This window comes from Carex rostrata, chromosome 6 (genome assembly GCF_964058835.1).
Source record: "Carex rostrata chromosome 6, lpCarRost1.2, whole genome shotgun sequence".
In the NCBI taxonomy this organism is placed as follows: domain Eukaryota; kingdom Viridiplantae; phylum Streptophyta; class Magnoliopsida; order Poales; family Cyperaceae; genus Carex; species Carex rostrata.
The window spans coordinates 11418625-11436074 of record NC_135923.1 but is presented as its reverse complement, the minus strand read 5'-3'; the positions used below and the strand labels follow the sequence as shown (position 1 = coordinate 11436074).

The following is a 17450-nucleotide window of genomic DNA, read 5'->3' as shown; positions in this document are numbered from 1 at the left end:
TCTAATGTGCATTTTTCTTAATTTGTTAGTCTTCTTAAGACCTCCTCAATGATCATAAAAATGTATCTTTTTAGACAATTAGGGTGTGTTTGGATGTCACGGGATTACGGAATGGGAATGAAAATTCAATTTTGAAAAAGTGGAAACCCATGGGGTATGAAATGCATGGGATTAATTATGAGAATATGAGAAAATGAGCGTTTGTTTGTATCATGAGATTAATTGTGGAAAATCTTTGTTTATTTTAAAATATGTATATTTATTTAATTGTTTTAGTTTAGTTATAAATGATTTTTTATTTAATTATTATTTTTGAATAGTATAGCGTTCTGTTATGTATTAATAAAATTATATAATACAATTAAATGAAATAGATTAAATAATAACATTAAATAGATGAAACATTACCTCAAAATAATATTACTAAAATAGATACAATACGATAACTATTTTTTTATGAATAAATACAAAACAATATGAAAACAACAATTAAAAATATTTACAAAAAATGATGATATACCAAAAAAAAATTTTAACATATGAAATGCATGCATTCAACTTTTCTAATAATTATTAGTATAATTAAATAAAATAAATAACATAATAATGCTTATTAGTTATTATTTTATAACGATATTTTTTGCTCATATACTTATTATTTAATTACAAAAATTTAAATTTAAATTAGCAATTGATAACTATTTTTAATTTGCTTGAAATAAAATAAAAAATATGTATATTTTTTAATTTTGGTTGAAGACTATTATAGAAGGTTGGTTTTTACTATTTAAAAAATGAATTTCAATTTAAATAAGATTACAGCATACGTAAAAAAAATAGCTGTAATTTGTAATATATATATATATATGAGTAAAGCTAATATACACTTAAGTGTACCGTACTCTTAAATTTAGGCCGTTGTATTTCTTGAAAAGTCGTGCTACCACGACTTTTAAAGAAATCTAACGGCCTAAATTTAAGAGTACGGTACACTTAAGTGCATATTAGCTTTACTCTATATATATATATATGATGTCCGAATCTATCATCAATGTTAGTCTCACATGACTTATTTAAACAAGTTCTACCTAGTTATTTATAATACTCATTCTTTGTGCTTGTGTTGTGTAAATTGGAGGAGTCTTCAAGAATTATTTTGTATAGAGACAGTAGAGTGAGTCCACGTGGCAACCAATAAACTTAAAAAAGTAGTTGATAGACAGGAGAGAGAGAGAGAGAGATGAGAGTGAAAGATTGGTAAATCAAAAATTCAACCGGAGTCCGGGTTCATTTGGCTGAAAAATTACACTGCTAGAGAAATTATTTGAGAAATTACAATGGGAACGAAGGAAATGAAAAAGAGCAACTGAACGGATATGGGATGAATTGATGGGTTCTGCCCAAAGCCCATCAATTCCCATCAAATTAAAAGGCATTTGAACAAGGCCTTATATTTCGGACACATACTACCGTGAAAGTCCTTATTTTTTCATTAAATTCTATTGTCTCCTTCTCCGAGAGAAGAAACACTTTTCCAAATGTGAAAGATGAAAGAAGTTATTCTCTTCAGCACAGATTAGCGGCTCTTTGACGATTAATTTTCAAATCTAATACCACAAAGACATTCTCGTCAAGACGTTCTCTCCATTAACATCTATTAAATGTATCTCTTACTTTCTCCATTTTTCACCTCCTACTTTTCTTTCTCATTGTATATTCCTTTTTGTTTACCAATTCTCGTCGCCCATTTTTATTAATACCCCCCAAAAAAAGAAAATTTCAAAATTGCCCCTGTGTTTGTTTTTTTTTCAAAACTGCCCCGACCGCTGGGCCCATGGGCGGCCCAAAACACCAAGCAGACCACCCCCTACAGGGGCGGTCCACACCCCTACCAGACCGCCTGTGGTCCGGGCGGTTCTTTTTTTTTTTTTTAGAGAGATCTTAATATTTTGATTTAAATAATTTTATGAAGAAAAAATTTCCTTGTTGAGAGTGTATGCCAAAAAATAAGACGTTTGGTATATTTATGCAGTGATGTCGTAACTCTTCATAACTCTGATTTGATTTGTTAGTTGGATATTACAAGTTTAAAGATAATACTAATTAAGGATTTGACCTTGATTCAAAAAATTTCAAGCTCTGACAGCTTGTTGATTTTTTTCTCTTTATTTTTGGTACTAAAACAGTAGTTTAGAGCTACTAAAATATGAACAAACTTCAAATTATATCTCTATCCATGCACAATGCACCCTAAACTGACATCTGGTATGGTACCAAGTCCAAACTCAGCAGCCAAGCACTAAGCAAAGGCCACTGGTATAGTGCAATGCACTAAAAATATCAAATTTGACCTCTTATGGTAAATCAGTAAGTCTGGACTGATACAGGAATTAAACTGTAAAAGTGATTACACCAACATGTAAAGCATTCAAAAATACACAGAAATAATACAAATTTTCATAGTATCTCGTATGGACTGATTTAAATATTATGAACCCTGAAATGAACTAGAAGAGAACTTGAAGTCGATCGAATAACATGAGCAAGGAGGCAGACATCAGACACTAGAGCTGAGGCTATGCATGATGCATCCATGAAATCGTGTTCTCCAGATTAACTCAATATTTGAGTTAATGCATAATAAATTCGGACAATCCGATCCATTTTAGCAATAATATTAAATGAGTGCGCTCCATTTTGGATCGGATTGACCGGAATCCTCATCGGACGATCAAGATGCATTAACTCAAAGTTTGAGTTAATGCAGAGGATACAAATTCTGCATCCATTCGCACTCAGCAGCGCTATTAGTCTATTACTGTGTACTTATTGTTTGTAAAAACTTTATGAAAATGTTCTACTGGGTTTTTTTTCATTAAAAACATTTTAACTTTTAGTTAAATTTTTTGAGAAAAAAGATAATATTACTCGACAGTTATTTCTTTTAATAATCTTTAAAACTTATATTTAACATTTATGTGCTTTAGAATGATAAAAAGTTACTACTTTTTGAATCTTTAGATCAAATAAATTTCTAATTTTTACCTAACATAATAAAATAATATAAAAATTATTGAAAATGTGAAATTTGATCTACAAGTACATTTTCATATGAATATTATGTTGAATGGGTTAAATTAATTGAAATAAGGCAAGATTGGCATTGGTGCGGCCCGCACCAGATGGGAAGTCAGCTGCATTTCTGAAGGTTGTGCGGCCCGCATAAAACATTGCACATGCCGCAAAACTCTCTGCCTTAGATGGAGACAACTTGATTTAATTTCGAAATTCATTTTCGCTTCGATTTTATTTCGTGCGGCCTTCATAAAATCTGTGCGACCCGCACTAGCTTTGGTTCTGGCATTTTTGTGTGTAGAAATTCAAACGGGCAAATTCCTGCGACCCGAATTTGGATTTGTTTCCTTCATGAAAGTTGTAGATCTACTTGTCTTGGTTCCGACAAGCTTTGATTCACCCAAATTGGAGTTAGTATGACTAAAATATGGCCAAAATATGAACTGTGTCGGCTGCTGCAATTCTATGCGGTGCAGCCAGCACGAATGCTTGTACAGGCCGCAGAACTCCCTGGAATTTCTGTGAACTGAACTTCAAATGAGCATAGATCATCACCCGTAACTCCATTTTAAGTGTTCTATCACTTTTCAGAAAGCTTGCGAGAAAAATCTACATTTACCCCATTTTTTGTAATTTAAATAGAATTTGACAGTAACTTGATTCTTGGCATATTTTAACACAAAATTACACTAAAATACAAGAAAATTAGTTTAGTTTTTAAGGTTAAATTCTAATCAAAAGTATATATAATTGAGACTTATCAAAGATTCTCACGGTGGATAATCTGGTTAAGAGGGGATGAGAAATTCCAAATAGGGGTGTGCTTTGTAAAAGGGAATCTGAATCGGTGGAACATTTGTACAATCAGTGTCGGTACATGGTTAGGGTCATTCATTACTTGGTCAGAAGAACCAGATACACGGCAACAATAAAAGTGCGCCTCACACAGATGCAAACACATTATGCTCACAACATCATACACAATGAAGAGATGCAAGTAAGAAGAATGCAGGTTGTCATTTGCTTCGTGGTGTGGAGGGAAAGATGCAAACAGATTTTCAGATAGGAAAATAAGGAAGAAGAGGGGTTAGCAATGAAAATTTTGGATGAATACAACAGCTGGTTCTTGGGATCCTGAAATAACAGGCCTCTGACTTGTGAGGAATAGAGGAAATGAGTATCACCAGGGAGGGCTGCAGAACCGCTATATGTTTATGCATACTGTCAACATGAATTCCTACTTTAAATTTTAACTTTGTTTTAATTTTTACCATTAAATTTTTTGTACTGTTAATACTTTGCTATGTTGCAAACTTTTGTAAAATGACACCTTTAGTGTCGGTTTAATGAAACTTGGAGGCTTGACCTCCACTTTTCTCTCTCACAAAAAAAAAAAAATATGATGTCGTCATCAGCTTAACCTTGCCAACAGGAAACCACTAGCTTCCTTGGCATCTTATTTTCCCTGGAGTAAAAAGGCAACAAAAATAGAATTTAATTCAACAGTAAAAAATATAAAAAAGAATCGAATTGGAATTGAATTTTGATGATTGGAAGCTGTAAATTAAATGAAAAAATTAATTAGTTGGTAATATATAAATGTTTTAAGAGTTCACTTAATTTACAAAATAATGCCATTAAAAGTGAAAAAACTGAAGAGATGAAAATTCCAACGAAGAGATTGAAGTCTGAAGACGAAAAGGCGACTCAAGACCAAACAGTTCGCTCCAAGCGAATAGAAATAGTCGGGGCATAATCACACAAACAGTTCGCTCTGAGCGAAGGGCAAAGGGCCCCTCCACCTCTTCTTCCCTTTTCAGCTACGACAGTGCAAAAGGAACCGCGAGGCGGGACTGATGCTTGAAAGTACATCTTCTTAGAAATGGCGACAACCGCACTGCCCAAATCGGGAGCTGTCTCGAAAGGCTACAACTTCACTTCTACATGGGCTCAGGTAATCTAGATCTCGTACGAACAGAAATCTAATTCACTGGGCCTCCTGTGCGTAACCAGATCTGATCTCACCTTTTCTCAGAACGCACCGTTGACGGATCAACAAGAGGCAGCGATCTTGGCTCTCTCCAATGCAGTTTCGGAGCGTCCTTTCCCTCCTAATCTGGTGACTTGATTTTCTCCGAAGTGATTTATGCTGAAGTTTGATCTGTACTACTTGATTTGTTAAATACTTTGGAAATTCGGTACAGGCTCAGGAGCAGATCTTGGGTAAGGAAGGCAGCCTATCAGTTTCTCCCGATGAATCTTCTTTGGATGAGGCTGGAGCCGTGGATGCAGTGCTGGTCAACACACACCAGGTACTCAAATAGTATAGATATCAACATCTCCAATCAGCAAAAATATGAAATAGTTTGCTTCAATGTTAAGGTACTAGCTGGTTCTTCCCTTTGTACCAGTACCACATTAGTGATAGTTATGACCTACTTGCAGACTTTGAAGTGGTTCAAGACTAGATATCGTGATACTTTAGCTGTAATTCTTGTTTTCGCTTGTGTGCCGCTTGAAAAATGCTGCACGATTATTAATTTATTATTTCTTATGCTTAAATCTATTTCTGTTACTTCTTTTATATCTGCTTTCAGTTCTACAAATGGTATGCAGAGCTTGAATCAGCTATGAAATCTGAGGTTTGCACCTACTGTTAATTTATTTTTTTTGTAAAAAAGAAGATGGTTTTTTGGGCAATTTTTCTTTTAGTTTGCTGACCCAAGTTTTTAACAGACCGAGGAGAAGTATCGTTTGTACGAGGACACGCTAACAGAAAGGATCAAGATATGTGACCAAATTCTTCAACAAGTATGTTGTTATGGGTTATATTAATACTTGTTTGACTATAAGCAATCACTAAATGATAACATACTGAATTGCGGTGCTATTTTGATCAGATCTGATATGCAACTTGTGCTGGTTATTCTAATTTTTGACTTATTCTTTCTTTTCTGTTACCCTTTTGGTATATTATTGAAGAAAATCTAGGAATCCGAGACTTATCATGAAGTCTGGATTGCTGAATGGAGGGATAATTGAGAGAAAACTAGTTCAATCTGTATGGCACAGTTGTTGCTTAATCAACACTCTTAGGGCTTGTTTTACATACTTGAGGGAACCTATACCATGGTTCATGTTTTTTTGCCGGCTCTGACATCTGATTGTCCAACTGAGGCTATTTGATACAAATGATTAATTCAATGTTTAGCTGCTTTTGAGAGATTAACAACGGAGAGCATTGATCACTTAGTCTATGTTGCTCAAGATGGTGGAATTTGAGGCTTAGTTCGGGGTCATATTAAAACATCCGGATGAACATATGCTGTCTGTGGTTTTCTGTTGGTTCAGTGCATAATCAGAGGGTGATGTGTGGCTATTGGTCTAATTCTAGATAATATCACTGAATGAAAGTCGATCGAAATAAAATTAGGTTAATTTGAGGTTGGAAGGCACATTAAGGGTTTAGTGGGGCTGGGGCAACAACATTAAGGGTTTAGTGGGGCTGGGGCAACAACATTAAGGGTTTAGTGGGGCTGGGGCAACACTTGCTAACAGAGTTTTGCTGAGCTGAGATTTTTAAAAAATTTAACCTTAATTAAATCATTTCAGTCTCTGTCTCACACATACATACCTTTCTTTTGTAGGTGGATGACACTCTTAGCTTAATAAGTGAACTCCAGTCTCTTCATCAAAGTGTGGCTACCAAGACAAAAACACTGCACAATGCCTGTGACCAACTGGTATGTTTATTAACAATCAGTGTTATTATTCTTTTAAATTTTTTAGAGCTACTCAAATTTTGTAATGTTTCCTGCACCTAAGCCTGACTGAAGTTTTGCGTAGTGCACTGGAAGAACCCATGGATAGATTCTTCCTCTCTACCCCAATTAGTATGTTGTTGAGATTAATTATTAGAAAAGAAAGGATGCAAACTTGAAGTTGGATAATTCTTTTAATTTGTTTTAGAGCCAACTCCTACTAAGATACTTTTCGATGTACAGTGCTTCATTACAGTGCAGTTTTATCATACTTTTTCAGTGCCATTTGGTATTGGTGCATAGAACCAAGATATCTATGGTTACTGGTTGTATAAACCTCTTTTAGTTGCTATTGTTTTTCTTTGCTCTTTTTTATTTTAATTTCTTTTTCTTAAATAGTGGGGGGAGAGCTCACTGGTTTCATTGAAACCAACGTGCTGCTATTAGATATCAAACCTCTGGTATCTAATTAAGCCTTCTTTTTTAATTTAAATAAGGGACTTTGAATTGAATGCTCAGCTCATGTCAGGCCTAAACATACAATAGTTTTCCATTGATAACCCTGTGTATTGTACATTGAGGATCAATTCCTGTAGATGTAGAGTTGTTCTCTGTCTTTACTAATTTCGTGTATTTCATCTTGTCAAAGCACAGTTAGTTGAGAAACAAAGATTAATTGAATTTGCTGATGCACTTCGAAGTAGGCTCAACTATTTTGATGAACTCGAAAATGTAAGCTTTTTACTCTTTTTGGTATCCTCAGGTTGGCATGACATATAATATTTCAATTATTGATCCATCTGATTTAGTAGCTGTGCACTTTTGATAGCTCAAATTTATTCATACCTCTGAATTAGTTTAACTCTCTGAAAATTGTATTTGGTTATTTTAAGTGACAATTAGTCCTATGATCTTGCAACAAGCCAAAAGCATTTGCCTTGCTTTCCATAGCAAAATGTAATATTTGTTCTTATTCCGTCAAAACTGTGTAGGTATCAACAAGCTTCTATGCTCCAAACATGAACATTGGGAATGAACAGTTTCTACCACTTCTGAAACGGCTCGATGACTGTATCTCGTAAGTGTATTTATTTTTTCTTTCAATCTATCTTACCTTGCCTTCTGTTGCCTCTTCTTTTGATAGGTTTGAATTTTGAAAGTTCACAATTTTGGTGGATGTAGGTATGTGGAGAGCAACCCCCAATATGCCGAATCTGGTGTTTACTTGGTTAAATTTCGACAACTTCAGGTGCAAAATTTAAGCCAACGAATTTCCATTATTTAACTTCATTTTTTGAAAATGTAATTGTCTCCAAAATACAATGTTGGAATAGTAAGACACAGTATCATTCTGGGTCCAACTTCAGAAGTATTATTTTTAGTTTGGTTGGACTTAACCTTTAAGTCTCACTCAAACACTAAATTACTATTGATCCCAATTACTTGGGGCCAGATTTGTTATACAAATTAGTCTTCCAAAATACTTACGGCCAATCATTGAAGCAATCAAGTGGCTGGCGTCATATTTAGTGTTACTAGGTTTTCCCTTGTGCATCTTTGTTTCAGTTTTCAGTGGCTTTTCGCCATATTATGCTTTAGGATAAATAAACAATGTGCAAAATTGAAATAAGTCTTAACTCTATATGTAAATGGCAATGATAAATGGTAAAATTAACTCATTGCTTATTAACCTTGATCGGTCTTCCTTTGTAGTCTAGAGCACTAGGCATAATCCGGTCTCATGTTCTTTCAGTCCTTAAAGGTGCTTCTTCCCAGGTATGTTTACATACTCTTTGTATATTTTTGAACTAAAATTATGGTGGAAGAAAATGGAAACTCTATTATGAAATGCACTGGATTTTTTCCCCTTTTCAGGTGCAGGCAGCAATTAAAGCCAGTGCTGCTGGGAAAGCTGTTACTTCTGAGGGTGTGGAGGAATCAATAATCTATGTTCGCTTCAAGGCAGCAGCTAGTGAGGTACCTACATATCAACATTATTGATAAATAAACTCGTACAAATCATGAGAAATTCATATATTGTACTTCATTGTTATTCTTATGTCTGTATTTGGAAAGAAAAATTATCCCCATTGCAATTTTATCTAAGTTGCTTTATTTTTATAGCACTCATACTTTCTGTCTATTAATGAGAAAGGTGGTAATATGCAGCTGAAACCAATACTTGGAGAAATTGAAGGCAGAGCTGCTAGGAAAGAGTATGCGCAGATTCTTTCAGAATGCCACAAGTTGTATTGTGAACAGAGGTTGTACTTGGTTAGTATTCTTTCACTATTATTTTGCACTGTCTAATTGTTGCTGCAACCTTTGTCCTGAACAATGTTAATGTAGTTTTTTTTTCTTGTGTAGATAAAAGGTATTGTACAGCAGCGGGTCTCTGAATATGCTAAAAAGGAACCATTGCCTTCATTGACTAGGTCTGGCTGCGCATATCTAATGCAAGTAAGTTTCTTGCTTTACATGTTTTATTGTCATATATTTTTGGGTTGATTGTCCTATACCGCAGTTCGTCTTTTGATTGTTATGCATACTTTAATTAAAGGAGAGACCCCTATATAAAATAATGTTGGGTTTTATTTGCAATCATGAGAGGAGAATGCGAAAACATATATAAATATCAATTGTTGGTTAATAGCAACTATGAGAGGTGCCTAGTCTGCTGTCACTCGTTGGTTGCCCATTACCTGCCAGTATATACTGATACAAACTGGTTTGGTGATCAGTTGCGTATTATGTCACAGTACTTTTAATTCTTATGAAGTACTTTTTGAATGTTTCTCAGGTTTGCCAGTTTGAGCACCAGCTCTTTGATCACTTCTTCCCATCATCCTCTAAAGATGCATCAAGCTTGGCTCCTCTTATGGATCCTTTGTAAGCTCCTTTCTCTTTATCATTTCAGTTTTTCCAATTTACCCTATCTTAATGACTAGTCAGCTGCCAAATAAGTATGTTCTTGGACCATACGGTATGACCAAGCTAATGCTGAATTTTTTCCAACCAGGTGTGGTATGAGCAGTCTTTGAGTCGAGCATTTTTTTTTTAGTATGCTGATAACACATCTGACATACAGAAAGTATGAACAGAAGGATGTTAGATACCAGTTCAAATATGGACTTCATAGCATTTATGGATAAGAAAATTGAACTTTTTAACTCACAAGCATAATCCTTTTTTTTAACTTAAACACGCTTTATTTTTGTAGGTCATCTCCTTCACTCAAAAGTTTAAGCTAATGAAATAGAAAATTTGTGTTTGAGTATGTAAACAAATTGTGACATGAAAAATAATTCTTTTTATTACATAACCAATAGCAAAGTGCCATTTTGGCAGGTGTCCTTATCTGTGTAATGTTATATAACTAATTGCAGTGTTTCATTCTGGCAGGTCTACTTATCTGTATGACACGCTAAGGCCGAGGCTCATACATGAGGCCAACCTAGATGCCTTATGCGAACTTGTTGACATACTTAAAGTTGAAGTCCTTGGTGAACAGCTAAGCAGGAGAGGTGAATTGGTGGCTGGGCTACGGTCTACATTGCAGAGAATCTTAGCTGACATCCATGAGAGACTTGCCTTTTGTGCTCGGACCCACATTCGTGAGGAGGTAGACTTTCACTCAGATCTCTTCTTCTTGAATGCTTTTATCATAAGTATGAGGATTTGCACGAATTGGAGCAACCCTATAAAAATATTAAAATTTATTGCACATTCCTGTAGTGTGATACATGTCACACATGCTCGGCAACATGTGGAAATATAGCCTATTCTCTTGTACTATTTATTTGTTAAATAATCAGGACATCTTGTTAGTTTCCTCATTGCATAGAGAGTCTAGTTTAGCCATTGTTTGAGGTAGCTAATGATCACAGGTTGGCAGCCAATAATGAACCCAGATTGATTTGTTAATTGGGATTAGACACCGTGAGTAACATTTATAATGGTTGAGACTTGCGGTCGGGAATGAAGACGAAAGAAATTCAAAATTGTCATGGTTGGGGTTCGAATCCATGTTGTTTAGAGGGCTGACAGCGCGAGGAATTAACCAAACTTGTGTGTTGTGTCTAATTTATTATTTATGATGCTATTATTTAAAAGGCTTGAATTGGGTCTTACCTGACCCGACCCAACACATCCAATCTTCTACATGTGCATGACGTTTGACCTTTTTTGAGTTTTGTTGTTTATAATTGTGTTACTATTAATGGACATTTTTTTCAGTTTGAAGTGTTATGAGAATTTAGGAATTTCAATTATTCAACAGATTGCTAATTATCGTCCGTCAGATGATGATTTGGACTACCCCAAAAAGCTTGAAAGAACTGTGGAGACAGCTTCAACTCCTGTAAGCGACTACTTTCTAAATCGATTTGCAATTTTTATTATGGGATTTTGATGTATAATCTGCAAATTACCTATTACTCATATGGTGCATGCCCTCTCAAACATTTGGAAATATTATGCATAATTATACAGCTACCATGTATTTTAGATGGAAAAAAAATGAGGTGGTTTTGCTGCATTGGACTTAACATTTGGTGTTTCGCTGCAGTATAAATGAAACTGTTCCTTTGTAAAACTAACTTCACTGCTGTGATATATATATATATATATATTAATATTTGTTTACTCATCTGTAGAATGAGGACAACTCAGATATATATGAAACATGGTTCCGACCATTGGAGAAAACAGTTTCATGCCTTTCAAAGCTGTACCACTGCCTTGAACCAGCTGTGTTTACAGGATTGGCCCAGGTACACTTAGTGTTCCAGCAATAGAAAGTTCACAATTCTGGGGCATTATTATACTCTAATGTTTTTTTTTTATGTATTTCACTGGGTCTGTCTTCTTGTGCTTGTGTCTAGGAAGCTGTGGAATTTTGTTCAACATCTATCCAGGTTTGTCAGCTTATTTTATACTATGATTTGGATTTCAGTTATTTTCATGTTTATTTTTTCTATCTTCATAATGAGAACTATATTGTTTGGTTGGCGCTAGAACCAAATAAAAATGTAACGAGATAGGCAAACATTTTAGCAAACAAAATTCTCCTTTTCTGATATATTTTAATCGAGTAGATGTTATATATGTTATACAACTAATTACTTTTAGACTTAAATCTTTGTCCTGTTTTATCTTCTTTTGAGAAAAACAGTTTGATATTAAAATGTTGGGCTTTACAGCATCTAGTTTATCCCTGTATCTCTGTGCTATTAAAACAGAATGCAAGCAAGTCCATTGCAAAAAAATCAGGACAGATGGATGGTCAACTTTTCCTTATCAAGCATCTTCTCATTTTAAGAGAGCAGGTACCTTGCATAGCATCAGAAAATTACATAAGAAGATTCTTACGTTTCTTTTGTGTGAACTTAAATAAATTCTTATATGAAGCACCTTTTCTAATATCTGAATAAAATCACCTGCATTATGCATAATCTAGCTAGTGAAATCAGTTTGAGATTGAAAAACACCTATAAACCAATCATTTTGGGAATTTATTTGGATTTTGGATTACACTACTTAATGTATATTTATTCAGCTTTTGGACAGACGTAATCCTGAATTTGTCTTCTTATATAATAACTCTTGGCTAAATTATATGTTCCAAAGTGGGATTTTAAAGTATGAAATATTTTGAGTTATGTTTTGGCAAAAATAATTTTCTTTCATATAGTTACAAGTACATTTACCGATTGGTCTGTTATGATTTTTTCTATTTTACCAATTTTGTTAGGGTGGCATGTTATTATATGTCAGATAGTTTATCTCCATAACTTTGAGAAAGTTGAAGGTGCTTCCATGGCACATATGTTACTTTTTCTAATATTGTGTCTGTTTTGGTTGAACTAATGAACTGCTTGGAATGTTATGCATCACCAGATTGCACCTTTTGACATGGAGTTCTCTGTGACATACAAGGAGCTTGACTTCTCTCACTTGTTGGTAAGAGCACATCTTTAGAATCACAATTTTTAAACCAATACAGAACTCTATAATTTTTGCATAATTAAATTAGGAACACTTGAGGAGGATTTTGAGAGGCCAGGTGTCTTTGTTTGATTGGTCAAGATCGACATCGCTAGCCCGAACATTTTCTCCTCGAATACTTGAGAGTCAGATTGATTCAAAGAAGGTGAGATGTTACCTTGATTACTTATATTTCATGTTATTATTCAAACATCTTGATTGTGTCAAGGTTTATTAATAGTTTGCTTTTTGTCCGTTTTCTTTGGATCAATAAAATTGTTTGTTGGCTGTTCATTTTATTTTCCCCTTTTCAGTTTATTTGGGGTTTGAGATGATGTGGAACTGGCTCCAAACCATAATGACCCTAAAGGGCATTAAAGGACCTTTGGACTCATTATTTTATTTTATTTTAAATCCAACGTGTATTGTTACAATATGGGTCATTATCTTTTATCGACTTCTTCCTTCAAAATATTTCAGGATTTAGAGAAAAGCCTAAAGGCCACATGTGAAGAATTTATTATGGCCATCACAAAATTAGTTGTGGACCCAATGCTTTCCTTTGTCACCAAGGTAAATGCTTCCTGTTGTGTTAATGTATGACATGTGTGTTATTATTTCTATGATGTAAATAGTTTCCATTATAGCTGGCATGACTCCTGTTTTTCCCTTAAAAATATGAAGCCTTGGGAACCCCTATATATTTTTGCGAGGAAAGTAGGCTTCACCTACTTAGAATTTTATTATAAAAAGAGAGAGAGTTACAAGGAGTGGGTTATGTAGATAGAAAGAGGAAACAAAGTAAAGCATAAAACAGAGAAGAAGAGATATACATCTCTTGATAACTAGCCTAGTATTCCCCAAGTACTGCAGAGTGTTTGGCTAGTAGTGAGCAACCCAATGCTCAGCTTCACTCCTAATCTCCATAGCCATGAGGTGTGGCGTTCTCGGCCATGAAGAGAAGGGCCTGTGGTTCCATTCCTTCCGGATGTTCCGCATCAGCCCCATGCAACCAAAATCCAACAGGGGTCGGTCAGAACGGTCTACGTTGCCCTGTTTTCAAAACAGAATGAGAACACCTCATGTCCAATAACTATATCTAACACCATACCAGGCAAGCATAAGTTTAGGGTTTGAATTTAGGCTTGATTCTCCATGAATCCATATTATAGTGAGTTGCCAACTTCAAAATGTTTTACCAGGCTTGCAAATAACACCCAACACTTCTTGCATTGCAATTTGCATGACATTAATGGCTTTATTGCAAACATGCCCAATTGATTATACTGACGTAAGTCTAGCAAAAGATTGATTAATTACTGTAAAGTTTCATATTAACTGTAATAAATGTTACAGATCTATTCAGGTTTGATGTAATTCAGAAATCTGATCCAAAGTTGGTTGTCTGGTTTTCAATTTGTGATGAGGAGATGGGCTATGGTGCATTGCAATGCATGGAGGGCTTTGTGCATTAGACCATAAATCTAAAATTCAAAATCCAAATGACCGAACCAAACCGTTCATCTTGTTCTCCATATTAATATGTGCTTGGAGACCAAATTTTACATTTTTCTGAATTTTTTTACTATTTATTAAGTATTTTACAAAATTATTGATCCAACGGTGGCTTAACAAAACAGTAAAATCAGCAGCCACCGTTGGATCAATAATTTTGTAAAATACTTAATAAATAGTAAAAAAATTCAGAAAAATGTAAAATTTGGTCTCCAAGCACATAGTAATATGGAGAACAAGATGAACGGTTTGGATCGGCCATTTGGATTTTAAATTTTAGATTTATGGTCCAATGCACAAACCCCTCCATGCATTGCAATGCACCATAGCCCATCTCTTGTGATCTAAAGCCACTTGGCTTGGTTTTCAATTTGTGGATATACGAGTAAAAATGTTGGAACACATCTTTCTAGGTACTTGACATAAAATTTTGTTATCTTTAAATTAAAACGTGTCAGGTTTTGGATAAACATGTGTGAAATTTATGTGTGTTTATTCGCAAAAGGTCATCCATCATTCATGTTTCTGCCCCTCTTTTGATTATAATCAAATTATGTTTCCTATGGCTTTTGCTATCAAGATCCATATTGCAGTCTCATTATACCTTTTGCTTATTAGGCCAAAATACTTTTTTTTTTTTGAGGAAATAGGCCAAATTACTTTTAATACCTGGTAGTGGAACCAGACCCTGAACAAGTACATGGAATGTTCCACAAGCGTGTCAATAATGCAACCTGCTTCTATCTCAAGAACTACTCAGAACACATCAATTTCCATAATTGTCTTATTTTTTGTTGTTAGGAAAATGATTCACTTATCTGAAACAGGACTGCTAATATTATTTATATTTATCTTTTACTTCTATCTTGTCTTTTTTTTTTTATACAATGATGCCTGAATTATGTGCAACCGAAATAGAAAAATATGGCATCTTATCCTGTACCTGCTGATCATGTTATTTTTATTTTCGATTTACCTATCAAGTAAACAAATTTTTTATTTTTTTTTTGTCACTACTCGATTATGGTGATGCTATCATGCTAATATAAGTTTGTGTTTTGCAAGGTAACTGCAGTAAGATCAGCACTGTCTTCAGCAAACCAGGGGCAGAAGTCAGATTCAGTACTGGCGAAACCCCTTAAGAGCCAAGCATTTGCATCTCCAGATAAAGTGGCTGAAGTTGTTCAAAAGGTGAATGTTCAGACTACTTGGTTTCTTACTCCAATTTATTTCATTTTATTTTATTTTTTTGCTTTACCAGCTTATTGTGTAAGCCTTGAAAAATGCCTGTATAACTTCAATTAGAAATTGTTACAACCTTAATAGGAAAAATGAGATTGACGGGATGATAATTCATCAGTCTACACTTTGCAACATACAGGCACAGCCTTGGATTGCCATTAACCTTATTTTTTTATAACTTCAACCATTTAAATTCAATCCTTGATTGTTTTTACGATTAATAAATTTTATTTTCATTGTTTTTACTCTTATTGGATCAGGTTAGGGATGCAATTGAGCAAGAATTACCCAAAGTCATGGCTAAGATGAAGCTTTATTTGCAAAATCCATCAACCCGCATGATCCTCTTCAAACCAATCAAGTGAGCGTTCTCTTATTAAAACAACAAAAAATGTGTCTACTTTTGTTGTCTAGACATTCTTTTAAATATTCACATAATCACTAGTTTTAAGTCTAAATTTACCCAAAGTGTGCAACAGAGCCTTGGGTGCAGAATGAACCCATGATATTTAATTAGATTCAGCCTCAGTTAATTATCCAATCCGCTTCTTTAATTCAATTCAGCCTGAAGTAAACATTGTGTACTGAGACCTTCCTTCAGTCCGGCCCTAGCAATCCAATCTGACTTGTTGAATTCAGCCTCAATTAATTCAATTTTCTTTTTACTCTGTAGAACAAATATAGTTGAAGCCCATGTGCAGCTACAAAAGCTACTAAATTCGGAGTATTCAGCTGAGGAAATACAGAGTATGGGCATCTTATCCATACAAAATTTACAGTCCCAACTCGATAGCCTCTTGTAGTCCCCTCTCTTTATATAGTCTATCTTTTCTTGCTCTATTGCATATTTTTTTGTCAACTTTTTATTGTAGTTATATATTGTTCAATTTTGTGTGCTTTGTTGTGTATGTGTCTTAATAGCAAAAGAGCATATTTTTCTGTTTTTTGTGTAATACGTGAAACAGAAAATGAACATATGAGAACAGGTATCGGCAGCCATTTTGGACAAAATAAGCATTACTCAGTTTCATGGAGTTTTTATTACGAATGTTCTCTCATGTATTACGTCCTAAATAATAAGAACAGAAATTTGTTTAAACCAGTTTTCGTGATGGTATGTTGGTTTGATATTGGGCTTGTTAGCTTCTTGATGGCGATGAGTCAAGCCGAACCTCTTCCTTTTCGAGGCGGTGATGTGTTCTGTGACTTGGTCCGTGTTATGGATGACGTAAGAACATTTTGTGCGAGCACTGATAAAAACTCGCTGTAGATTTTAATTACAGAATAAAGGCTTGATGAATTGAATAAAGAGAAGGGTTTAATTATGTTGATAAAGGTTAAACACCGTCAATATTTCTGTTCCTGTCACCTGACTTGTAATTTAGTTTCATACTCCACACTTTTACTTGGCAACTTATTGTACATTTGTACTTGATCACCTGGCCTCCTAACTTGCCTTGCATAATTGAAACAAAAAGCTCGAAATTAATTTTCGAATTAAATAATAAGTACGAGACCAATAATATTAGAGCCAGGGCCAAAACAACGAACACAAAAAATGTTCAGAATCAGAATAAAAAACAAATGCAAGAATTTTGCGACCAGCAGTCTGTAAAGGGTGCCTGCCTCAAGACTCTCTCCATTTCTCTGGAAAGGGAGTTGCTCCAATTTTTTTTTTTTTTTTTTGATGAAAAGTATGTAGGCAATTTTATTTATTTAAAGAGTTACAAATAAATTGTTACATGAGATTAGACAACAAGTGTCTTAGAAAGTATACAATTGTAAACAAACTAAAAGTACACAAAAGTTTTTGCATCACGTGGATACAAATTTGGTTATCCTTACTTAATATAAATGATAGAAGCCTACTGA

General features: G+C 34.5%; 1 protein-coding gene across 1 annotated transcript; it reads left to right on the top strand.

The window, feature by feature from the left end:
* The first annotated feature begins 4834 nt into the window (after window positions 1-4834).
* Window positions 4835-16589, top strand: LOC144556012 (sec34-like family protein). Its single transcript, XM_078304481.1, has 25 exons — window positions 4835-5029; window positions 5111-5194; window positions 5280-5387; window positions 5673-5717; window positions 5812-5886; window positions 6723-6818; window positions 7491-7568; window positions 7829-7914; window positions 8019-8085; window positions 8550-8612; window positions 8712-8813; window positions 9006-9110; window positions 9204-9296; window positions 9637-9725; window positions 10239-10458; window positions 11116-11196; window positions 11492-11608; window positions 11720-11752; window positions 12077-12163; window positions 12735-12797; window positions 12871-12987; window positions 13302-13394; window positions 15402-15527; window positions 15839-15939; window positions 16252-16589. The coding sequence occupies exons 1-25, from the start codon at window positions 4958-4960 to the stop codon at window positions 16379-16381; spliced, it is 2331 nt and encodes a 776-aa protein (XP_078160607.1). The 5' UTR covers window positions 4835-4957; the 3' UTR covers window positions 16382-16589.
* Window positions 16590-17450: the final 861 nt, after the last annotated feature.

Excerpts from the sequence above, each read along its gene's own strand:
- LOC144556012 (XM_078304481.1), top strand. The coding sequence starts at position 4,958 with ATGGCGACAACCGCACTGCCCAAATCGGGAGCTGTCTCGAAAGGCTAC. Across the intron at positions 5,030-5,110 it reads TCACTTCTACATGGGCTCAG|AACGCACCGTTGACGGATCA; the intron begins GTAATCTAGATC and ends ACCTTTTCTCAG. Across the intron at positions 8,814-9,005 it reads TCAAGGCAGCAGCTAGTGAG|CTGAAACCAATACTTGGAGA; the intron begins GTACCTACATAT and ends GGTAATATGCAG.